The 12,242-nt window shown below is 36.3% G+C and overlaps 1 protein-coding gene across 1 annotated transcript; it reads right to left on the reverse strand.

Annotated features, from left to right (window-relative positions):
• Positions 1 to 2,205: 2,205 nt before the first annotated feature.
• SUCNR1 (succinate receptor 1) lies at positions 2,206 to 11,748 on the reverse strand. Its single transcript, XM_055570350.1, has 2 exons — positions 11,694 to 11,748; positions 2,206 to 4,737 (listed from the first exon to the last, which is right to left on the reverse strand). The coding sequence occupies exons 1-2, from the start codon at positions 11,694 to 11,696 to the stop codon at positions 3,790 to 3,792; spliced, it is 951 nt and encodes a 316-aa protein (XP_055426325.1). The 5' UTR covers positions 11,697 to 11,748; the 3' UTR covers positions 2,206 to 3,789.
• Between the last annotated feature and the right edge of the window lie 494 nt (positions 11,749 to 12,242).

Consider the following 12,242-nt stretch of genomic DNA (forward strand, 5'->3'; position numbering starts at 1 on the left):
AAGAGCTTATAGTCTGGATGCAAGTCCTTGTCAGGCAATGCTGGTTTGCTGAAATCCAGAAAGAAACCTGTTTGTCTATTCGGCATGGGAAAGAAAAGACGAGTTCAAGATGAACTCAGCAGCTGGAAAGTAAGTGGGTAAAGATCCTACGGAAGAGAGAGCTTACATATGTTGTACATAAACTCTATTCAAGTCTCTAGCTAACCTCTGAAATTTGGGTGTGCTGGGTAGATTCTAAACAACTGAGTTTCTAAGCTGGCTAAAATAAATGAACTGAGATTTCAGAGATTTGAATTTGAATTTCAGCCATGAAATAAAATATCAGTACTTTTTAGGAACATAACAGAATCCAGAGTCTCCATAACATATTCATAATGCTGAGATAGCAGTCTAAATTTATTAGGTGGGAATAAATAAGAAATTGTCAGCCATGCTTAAAGAACTTAAAGAGAAAAAGCTATCAGTGGAGACCAACTTCAAGATAACCCAGATTTGGAACTAGCAAGCACAAATATTAAGCATCCATTAAAACAATGCTCAAAAGTATAGAGGAAAATATAAGGGTCAAGGCAATGGCAGCTGGCACATGTATTTGTGTATAGACATTGTTTCCTTCCAATAAAGTAACGTTCATATAAAAGCAGTGAGGCCAGAGAATAGCTTGACATACACACTCAAAAGGAGTATTGAATTCAAATTTGTCCTATAAGACATTCATTCATAATGAAGAATCATTTAAAATGTACCTTGTTTGGTGCTGTGAAGACAATAAAATATTTTTAAAAATTAGATAGTTTTTCCATTAATAGACCTAAGAATTGACTTTAAAATGCATTTTATGAAAACAATAGTCAAAAGTAGTCTGAAGCCCCAGAGGTAGGCAGATTTATTTTCAGATTTGGGGAGAAGTCCTTTTTAAAAGTAAGGCTTTAAGATGGAGAGACAGATGATATAGACCTTAAAAGAGGCTTAGATTTTTTTTTTAATATGTGGGCTTAATAAAACAAGGGTGAGCATCCAGGAGGCCTCAGTAGGTAAAGTTCTACATATAATGAAATGAAGTAGCTATCTTGGTTGAAAGGTATAATCTGTGACAACAGCGGTGAGAGAGAATGCGCAGGGAATAGGTGGGTCCAGACCGCAAAATGCTGGACCAAATGCTTTAGTCATGATTCTGGAAGGTACTAAAGAGCCAAGAAAAGACAAGTTATAAAAGCCCAACATTTTTTCCCTCGCAAAACACAAATGCAGAAATGATATCCATTATTTATTGTTTGAGATTGCATTCATTACTTATTGCTTGCAATTGTAATCACCTGGTACAAAATGCAAATGGAATAGTTCTTGTAACTTCTATGCAGATCACTTTAATCAGTTAAGGATTATTACATGACAAATTTGAACAAAAAATAAGAAGTATGTTATAAAATTAACATTTTGCTTATAAAATATGTGTAAGAGTTCATAGTTTCACAAAATATTTTGCTATACTATTAAAAAAGCTTACCCCTACAACTTCTTAGGATAGGTGTGGTACAAATTTAATTTCATGTTTATAAATGAAAATCAATGCATCAAATGCAAATTACAGTTAAATTATATGTTTGCAGATAAGCAAATCTTTCTTTCCTAAGACCCTTTCTTGTGGCCTTTTCTAATGAAAAAAATTCAGAAGATCAACTTTTATCAGGCAGTTATAAAATGACATTGACACTTTAAAATTATTGAAAACATGAAAAAAAAAATTAAAAGCCTAAGGTTAGGTAGGAAAACAAATCCTTTGTGAGTAATGTTTTTTTTACAATATTTCAATTGGAACATTTTGGGGTTTTGGAATGTCAGGATATAATGTTACCAGGAAACCTCAAAACAGGGGAGACATGGAATTTTATGTCTTTGCTCCTATAATGCTTATTTTTATCCTTTGCATTACAGCTAATGACCTTAAGGAAAAGAGCATAGGCATGTGGCCATGCACACATTTTACTGCATGTAATATGCAAATTATTATATGATACTTTTTAACTCTAGATAGCTAATGCAGCACTCATTCTCCCTCTCCAAATTTGATTTGTGGCATGGGATAGTGTTTACATAACCCTCCTGGAATAATCTATATTGATAGGTACATAAATGTTCTGTACATTTTGCAAATTCATAGAGCGTGTTTTGTTTAAAACATTTTCTCCAATGGTCTAAGGTATGGTCTTAGGTCATAGACTTATTCTATGAAAATAAGTCTCATTGCAGATATGAGTCACTCTCTCAAGATAAAATTGTCCTTGTAAATTATCCCATTGCTTAAAAAAAAAAAATGTGTGTGTGTACTGGGGGCAAGGGGCAGGGGTAGAAAAACTGATTTTTCCCTCCGAAAAAGGAAAATAATTAACTCAATAAGTTTTGACATTACCATTTCACTTCCTCTTATTTTCTGGTTTTATGATATTAATATATTTCATAGTTTACTATTTAATCAAGAGCAGGAAGGCTAAAGAACTTAATATACTTCCATGCACTGAAAATCTCATTGTGATGATAAAATACCAGATGGTATACTGATTATAAAAACTGTGCACTGACTTTGTTTTGTTTTGTCTTCCTTTGAGTTTCCTGGTAGGTGCTTTGTGTTCTGTGACTTTGGAATTTTTACAGTTATCCTTGGTATCTGACTCTATTATTTTTATAAAGCCACTTATACCTAAGTCCCCTGAGAGCTGAGCTCAAATATGTCTCTATTAAATCATCTGTTTAGTTCTGTTTAATATGATTCTTTGCACTAAAAACCATATAACAACAGAAAAGGACTTATAATTACAACTGGACCCCAATTCTTAATCAATATAAAGAAATATAGGCATATTTGAACCAGTTATATTTTTTATGCTCTTTGTTGTTACTATTATCTCTAAATTTGCTCAAGAGTACAACTTCTAGCAACAATATTTAACAGCACATGACTAATCTTCTCTTATTTGGTCTTCACAAAAAATTATGGGATTGTATGAGTAACCTTGTATGAATAACATTGTATGGGCTTCCCCAGTAGCTCAGCAGTAAAGAATCAGCCTGCAATGTGGGAGACATGGGTTCGAGCCCTGGGTCAGGAAGATCCCCTGGAGAAGGGAATGGCAAGCCACTCCAGCATTCTTGCCTGGAGAACTCCATGGACAGAGAAGCCTGGCGGGCTCTAGTCCATGGAGTCACAAAGAGTTGGACATGACTGAGCAACTAACACACACACACACACACACACACACGAATAATATACAGAATATTGCCAACACAATTTTTTTTTATAATCTGACTAGTGGTTAAACACTGGAGAAGGAAATGGCAACCCACTCCAGTGTTCTTGCCTGGAGAATCCCAGGGACGGGGGAGCCTGGTGGGCTGCCGTCTATGGGGTCACACAGAGTCGGACATGACTGAAGTGACTTAGCAGCAGCAGCACCAATGATTAAATACAAACAACTTGCAACTTTATCTTCTGTTCCTTTTACACTGATTGAGAGGGTCTTATATCACATAGAATTTTGGACTTATGTGCTCAAACATTAGACAGTGCTAGTCCAACTCCTTTCAATGCTTAGGTCAAGAAACCAATAAATACCTTCCATCATCTTCTTTTCACACACCCTGGATCCAGCATGCCTTTAAACCAGGGTCAAGTCTGTAGGCCTCTCTGATTTATGTCTGAGTTAAACTCTAACCGACCTACAGCTGCTTCTGTAAAACAATCTGCTACACAGGCACCTCACTATTCTCGAATGAAAATGTTAGTCCATGAGCTCATCTTCTGAAGGATGTAAGGGCCTTGAAGTGGTGCCTCAGTTTATTCATAAACATCTCCCTGAAGTGATCTCCCAAAAGGAAATAGAAGACAGGGTTGATGACACTGTTCAGAAAGGCCAACGGCCTTGTCAAGATGTACAGGGAGTTGATGATGGCTTCAGTGCATGGGGACTTCTTCCAGGTCTCCAGGCGTGAAGCAATCCGGACGTTTCGCATGACATGGTAAGGAGTAAAAAGCACAGAGAAGATCACAACTGCCATGATGACTAAGTGGAGAGGCTTCTCAAGGGGCAAAGCTGTAGTGAGCTGCCTGTTCCTCTGCTTTAGAAAGAGAGCAATCTTGAAATAAAAGAAGCACATCACAAAAAGGGGAATGAGAAAGCCCAGAAAGGTTAGACACATGCTATAAATGAGGCTTTGATTGGGGTCCCCAGAACTTGCATAATCAGTACAGTTGGTGCTATTGTCATCAGAATGTATAAAAAGAAGTATGGGCAGGAGCTCTAAGGTTACTAAACCCCAAATGGCTAAAGATATTAAAATAGCAAATGCTTTCTTTTGCAGAAGGTGTTCCCGGAAAGGATAGTTCACGAGCAGATATCGATCAATGCTGATAAAAGTGAGGAAGAGAATACTGGTATAGAGGTTGGCATGAAGTACATATCGGTTGCTTATACACAGCACATACCCATATGTCCATTCTCTCTGGGCATAGTTTCTCATCAGCATGGGAAGGGTACACAAAAAAGCCAAGTCACAGATAGAGAGGTTGAAGAGGTAGATGTTACTGCTGTTCCAGTTCTTCAGGCAGAAGAGGTAGCCAAAAACAACAGCAGTATTCCCAAGGATTCCCACAATAAACTCAATGCCATAAAAAATGGGAAGGTAGCAGCTTTCCAGGGCAGTCTGCACGGCCTGCCAGTGTTCACAAGTTGCATTCCATTCCTAAAGAAAGGAGAGAAAACATAAGGATGAATCACTAAAGTAAGACTGAAAAAACTACAAAAAATCATTGCCTTCATTATTAGCATCATGATCAACATCATCATCATCATCAAATAACACTTAAAATTTGAACTGCAGAGAGTTGGTTACATTAGTAAGGAGTGTGTATGTATAATACATAATTATATGCCTACATATCATTAATATATTATTTTTACCTATACTTATTGAGATCCTGGAATGTGAAGTCAAGTGGGCCCTAGAAAGCATCACTATGAACAAAGCTAGTGGAGGTGATGGAATTCCAGTTGAGCTATTCCAAATCCTGAAAGATGATGCTGTGAAAGTGCTGCACTCAATATGCCAGCAAATTTGGAAAACTCAGCAGTGGCCACAGGACTGGAAAAGGTCAGTTTTCATTCCAATCCCAAAGAAAGGCAATGCCAAAGAAGGCTCAAACTACCACACAACTGCACTCATCTCACACGCTAGTAAAGTAATGCTCAAAATTCTCCAAACCAGGCTTCAGCAATATGTGAACCGTGAACTTCCAGATGTTCAAGCTGGTTTTAGAAAAGGCAGAGGAACCAGAGATCAAATTGCCAACATCCTCTGGATCATGGAAAAAGCAAGAGAGTTCCAGGAAAACATCTATTTCTGCTTTATTGACTATGCCAAAGCCTTTGACTGTGTGGATCACAATAAACTGTGGAAAATTCTGAAAGAGATGGGAATACCAGACCACCTGACATGCCTCTTGAGAAACCTGTATACAGGTCAGGAAGCAACAGTTAGAACTGGACATGGAACAACAGACTGGTTCCAAATAGGAAAAGGAGTATGTCAAGGCTGTATATTGTCACCCTGTTTATTTAACTTCTATGCAGAGTACATCATGAGAAATGCTGGACTGGAAGAAACACAAGCTGGAATCAAGATTGCCAGGAGAAATATCAATAACCTCAGATATGCAGATGACACCACCCTTATGGCAGAAAGTGAAGAGAAACTCAAAAGCCTCTTGATGAAAGTGAAAGTGGAGAGTGAAAAAGTTGGCTTAAAGCTCAACATTCAGAAAACAAAGATCATGGCATCTGGTCCCATTACTTCATGGGAAGTAGATAGGGAAACAGTGGAAACAGTGTCAGACTTTATTTTTCTGGGCTCCAAAATCACTACAGATGGTGACTGCAGCCATGAAATTAAAAGACACTTACTCCTTGGAAGGAAAGTTATGACCAACCTAGACAGTATATTCAAAAGCAGAGACATTACTTTGCCAACAAAGGTCTGTCTAGTCAAGGCTATGGTTTTTCCTGTGGTCATGTATGGATGTGAGAGTTGGACTGTGAAGAAGGCTGAGCGCTTAAGAATTGATGCTTTTGAACTGTGGTGTTGGAGAAGACTCTTGAGAGTCCCTTGGACTGCAAGGAGATCCAACCAGTCCATTCTGAAGGAGATCAGCCCTGGGATTTCTTTGGAAGGAATGATGCTAAAGCTGAAACTCCAGTACTTTGGCCACCTCATGCGAAGAGTTGACTCATTGGAAAAGACTCTGATGCTGGGAAGGATTGGGGGCAAGAGGAGAATGGGATGACAGAGGATGAGATGGCTGGATGGCATCACTGACTCAATGGACGTGAGTCTCAGTGAACTCCGGGAGTTGGTGATGGACAGGGAGGACTGGCGTGCTGCAATTCATGGGGTCGCAAAGAGTCGGACATGACTGAGCGACTGATCTGATCTGATTGAGATCTTTTGAACTATATGCTAGACACGGATGACAGTTTTGAATAAAATAACATTCCCCATCTCAAATGACTTTTCCTCTCTTGGGAAAAATCAAGAAAGAAATAAGTGCATGTCACATAATGAAAAAGATTGTCAGACAAAAGGAAAAGCACACACAAAGGTCCAGAGATGGAAACATGCATAGAGGACTTGACAAACAGCAAAAAGACCAAGAGAAACTGCAGTGAAATAAGTGAGAAGTCAAATTAATTATGTCTTCAGGATTGACTTGGTCCATAGCAAATCACAGTAGTTCAACAAATTCTCTGAGCTATGTTTAACTGAACCATAGACTAGAAGAGGAAATAGCGATTCTTACTTCAGTCTTACAATTTTAATGGCTTTGATTTTGTTTCCATATTGACAAAGGATTATGCTTATTGTATTATGTTTATAAAATACAACTCCTGTCTTTTAATTTTGCAACAAGAGAACATATTTATTGACATATGCCAAGCACATCACAAATATTATCTCTAATTTTCAGAAAAATCCATTTAACTCAATTCCACTTCCATCCCATTAGACATAAGAAAAACCTGGTTTGAAGAATTAAATTACTAATCACAGGTCACCAAATGTCAGGGCCAGAATTTGCCCTGCAGCCCACGGCACTGCACACAGTGGATCCTTCACTGTAAAATTGAGCAGGCTAATTTGAAGAACCGAGCAGATTGGTTTCACTCTGTATTTGAAGTTATGTGAGTTTACTGTTCTCTCACATTACCAGCAATTTACTACATTTCTCATTGTCATACCTTTCCAATTTTTTCAAACCTCTGTCCTACTCATCATTAGCAGATGGTTTTGCCTGTGAATCCCTGAGAAGAACCTGGTCATTGGGTGTCCACTCTCTGGTTCCTGCCTCTCTTACTATCCTCTCCTCCTTCCTTCCTGTGACAACAGAAAATATCTATTTCTCTTGGCTTACTTCAGATTAAACTCATCCCTGAGTTCTTAAGATTCCTACATGTTAGTCATCATCTTTTCAGCCTCTCTATCTCAACTTCATCCTTTCCAATGGCTCTTATATACTCTCATCTTGTCTTAAAAGCAAGGCATATATAAGATTAAACAACTCTCCCTGGTTTCACATGTTCCTCTCCTTGTCATACATTGATCGACATTGGAGCTGTCTTCACTAATTAGTTTGACATCCTGACACTGTATTCCTTTTTCAACCTACTTTAGTTTGGCTTCCACCAAAATGGCCTCCCCATTACTCCATCTAATGCTCATTTTTTCAGTCATCTTATCTGAAGCCTCTTCATACAGATATGTTTCTCCATTTTTCATAGAAAAACTCCCTTCTTTTGTCTTCTGTGACATGAAAATCTCCTAATTTTCCTTTCTTTCCCTCCCTGGTTGTGTTTTGAAGACTCTCTTGTGGTCTAAGCCTTCAAGGCCTAAGCATTAAATGTTGACTTCCTCGAGGATCAATACTGAATCCCTTCTTTATCTAAACTCCTTTCTTTATCATATCCCTTCTTTTCATGTCCATGGTGTCGATGGCATTGTCAATACCATAGACCTGAGTTTGAGCAAACTCTGGGAGATAGTGAAGACACGAAAGCCTGGTGTGCTGCATGCAGTCCATGGGGTCACAAACAGTTGTTGGCATCTGAACAACAATCTAGATGCCTGGATGATCCAATCCACTTTCTATCTTTAATGACCATCCATATATCCACCTATCAATGTACATCTGAGCCCAGCCCTGTCTTATAAGTGCTAGTGGTTTATAGTTATTACCATAGATTGATCTCTCAGAGGTGCCTGTCTCTAGAAATCCTATATAAGTTCTCCAACTTCCTTCTCAATCTTGCTGTACCTCCACCTAACTCAGTAAATGGCCACACCATTTACTGAAATGTTCACCTTAGACATCTGAGCAATGTCCTTGAAGTCATCTGTAGCTCACCTCCAATAATGAATAAACAACCTTGTGTTGTTGACTTCAATGTCTGGATATTTCTCTAATTCATCACTATTGCTTCATATCTTTCATCACCATTCTAATTCAGGCCACCAGCATCTGAGACTATTCGATATTCTCCTATTGTCTTCTCACATCTTCCCTGGCCCCCTTTCAGTCTACTTTCAACATGATAGCTAAACAATATTTAAAACCTGCAATCAAAATTCTGATCATATTTCTCTCTGCAACCAAAAGGCTTGAATGATTTGCACAGTCTAAGGAATAAGTCCATAATTTTTAGTGAGACTTCAATGCTTGCATGGTCTAGCTCCTGGACTCCACTTCAACCTCATCTAGTATTATTCTCCTCCTTTCTCATCTTTCTTCCTGTAGTTTGCACGCACAGAGAATTTTCCTAATGTTAAGTTTGTTGGATTTTTCACTGACCTTTTATATGATCTTTACTCCATCACATCTCTGTCTTACATCTCTGCTTCTTTCAGACTTCAGTTTAAGTGCAATTCTCCAAGATAGGTTCTGACTCCCCAGTCTAATTAGCCCCCTGCCCACTGTATACTTAGTTTTTTCTTAGCATTTCTCACAACTTTATCTTACATAGTTTTTCTTCTATACCTGGTACTGGTCTATAAATAATCGCTTAGTGGAAAGAGGAACATAAACACTTGACTTTTTACAAAGCATTTTTATAAATACTTCCTCTGAGGTCTAGTAAGTGGTAAGTCCACCAAATTAAGCTCCTTGTTCTATTTCCACATAAAAGATGATGCTATATATATAGTATGACAGTGAAAACATTAGTCACCAAGTTGTGTCTGACTCTTTCGCCACCCCATGGACTGTAGCCTTCCGGTCCCTCTGTCCATGGAATTATCCAGGCCAGAATACTGGAGTGGGTTGCCATTCCCTTCCCCAAGGGATCTTTCTGACCCGGGGACCAAACTCAGGTTTCCCACATTGCAGGCACAGTCTTTCCCATCTGAGTCACCAGGGAAGCCCTATATATAGTATGACTAATATTCAAAATTAGCAATAAGTAGTAGCAATATCTATGATTTAGAAATATAATTGTAGAAGGTAAAATTTAATATATATCTTCTAGGATCAATTTTAAAAATTTAAATTAGCTAAAAAAATTGAAATTTACATATGAAGTTAAAAAACCTCAGAAAGTTCAGGACAGATACTAAAATATTCCTATTGATGAGATTCCAAATAATTTTTATTCTGTCCTTTATGCTTTTGGTTTATTTGGACTGTCTATTTTTACTTCCAAATCAGCATGTGTGATATTAAACATTTCTAGAAATGCAGTAGAAGTTCAATGGTATTTACAAAATACAGGCTTTATTTTTCAGCTCACTGATAATTTTCCAACATTATTTTTTTACTCTATTCCCAGTGACTTCCCATTCCATGATTCTGGACGTTCTCTCTTCCTTGCCTTCTGTGACATGGCGATCTCCTTGTTGTCCTTTTTCCTCTCTTTGTAGACACTTTTACAGTCTAATATTTCTTTGCCCATGTTGTAAATATTAGTTTTTCAGGTTCATTTCTAGGCAACTTTCAAAATGTTGGTGCATGCACCCAAATGAATTTTTTTTTTAATTTTATTTTATTTTTAAACTTTACATAATTGTATTAGTTTTGCCAAATATCAAAATGAGTCTGCCACAGGTATACATGTGTTCCCCAAATGAATATTAAACCAGTAGGAAGTTTCATTACGACAAGAAGCTTACTCGTTTCATTTTTGAATTTCCTCTTTTTCTAATTACAATTCTTTCTGCCTAGTCAGTGCTTAAATGTACTGACTTATGGCAACAGCTTATGTGTAGCATAAACATTTGGCTGCCATGAAAGTAAGGGTAAGGTTGTCTAACATTTTCAGACCACTATAACCTCAACTGGACCCACTATTTTTAGATTTCAATTTGTATGAGTGTGTCTTTAGTGTGGTAATCACAGTACAAATGGAAGTAACCTAGTCCTTTAAGCAAAATTCTTGTTGAAGATGAACTTCCCTCATGAAAAATGAATATTCTTTTTGCTTTTTAGTGGTTAAATTCTTAAATTTCAGAAATAGAAATCATGATAAATATGTTATAGCTGATTTGGAAAATTATTTTTAACAGATTTTTTTTTATTAGATGTTGGCAATTAAAGTGAAACCTTTAATTATATTTATAAAAATATATCTAGACTTGTTAGAGTTATTAAACTATAAATAATATTCAAATTACATAAGTAGATCACTAGTTCTCATTTTTAATTTGGGAACAAAGTGTTACTTTAATTGTATTCAGCTTTTTAAAAATGTACATTTTTGACACAAATTTAAAACTGTTTGATCATCTATTAGCTTTTAAAGTGTTTTTCTTATAATCATCAAAGTAAGATAAAGAACATTTATGAAATTTTAATTCTTAACTACTTCAAGACTATTTAGCAATATAAATATTTATAAACAAATTGCTTTTTCACTGATAATTTGAATGAAAATATTTACACTGAAAAGATATAATCATTCAATATGAATGACTTCATCTTTTATATATTTTTGTATATTCCAGAAATTGTACCAGAAATCAAAGGATTAAAGGCTGATAGAATGGTTTCAAATTGTGTGTTTATGAAGCTCTTTAAAAATACTTAACCAACTATTGAAAGTTCTGGAAGTTATAATAGCAACAGTTTCTACAATTTTCTCCTTTCCCTTGGTGAACTATAAATATCCTTAAAGGATATAATTTTTACAAACAAATGCTAAATCTCATTTTTAGAATGCCTTAAAATTTCTTCTGACACATTATTTTCTGAGCATGCAATTATTATACATTATAGATTTTTCATCTGATTTAGAAACTTCAGTTATTTTCTATAAGTATTTATATTTATCTAAATAAGTCTAATTATTCTTTTTGTTGAAATATGTTACCAAGAATTAGCAAATAAAATAAATAACCCCCTTTTAATAAATTAGATTTACATTTGACAATTGAAACAAGACATATAATTTGGCAAAAAAAATGTAGAGGAAACAGCTATGACTTTCTTTTGGCTTCTTTTGCTGTTCGTTGTGTACTTACAAATGACAGTTCAGAAAGTTCATTTAAACACTGCTTAAAATCCTAATTGCTCACAGACCACTTTTAAAAGAAACCCCTAACTAATGGGAGGTCTAGATTACTTTATACACCTGGACAACATGAATTGCATTAGAGCTTACCATTTTGTCAGGAGGCCTGATCCCTCAACAGAAATTTTTTGCCAGCAACTTGATTCAGCTTCTGATCCAGTGCTGTGCTGCTGACCATAGTTAGTGCAGTCTCATTTGCATATCACGTGGCCAAGATTAATAATTCAGAAGTTCCGGGAAAATGTCAAACCTCCAAGTCATGTAAGGAACTTCCTGAGAAGTTGAGACATAAACTATTCATTTTATGGAAAACACATTTCACAAATAGATTTTCAAAAGGCTACTGCTGAAATTATTCCTTTCACTAGCAAAACAGCAGAGAAGCACTCATTATTTCCATGTTTATTTGTTTATTTAAATAATAAGAAAATGTAAGCACTGTATGTTTGGTTTACAACTGCTTCTGCTTTTTCTCCAGTTTTCAAATTCACAAATTTTGGTGAATTCTGTATCAGGCATATAATAACTAAACAACTATTATCAACAAGTTCGAGGGAAATATAAAACTGAAAATTTGAAGGCAAATCTGGATATTGCTGTCAGAGTACTAATAAAAGGGATACTAGAGTTTTAGGCATT

Source organism: Bubalus kerabau, chromosome 2 (genome assembly GCF_029407905.1).
Source record: "Bubalus kerabau isolate K-KA32 ecotype Philippines breed swamp buffalo chromosome 2, PCC_UOA_SB_1v2, whole genome shotgun sequence".
Taxonomy (NCBI): domain Eukaryota; kingdom Metazoa; phylum Chordata; class Mammalia; order Artiodactyla; family Bovidae; genus Bubalus; species Bubalus kerabau.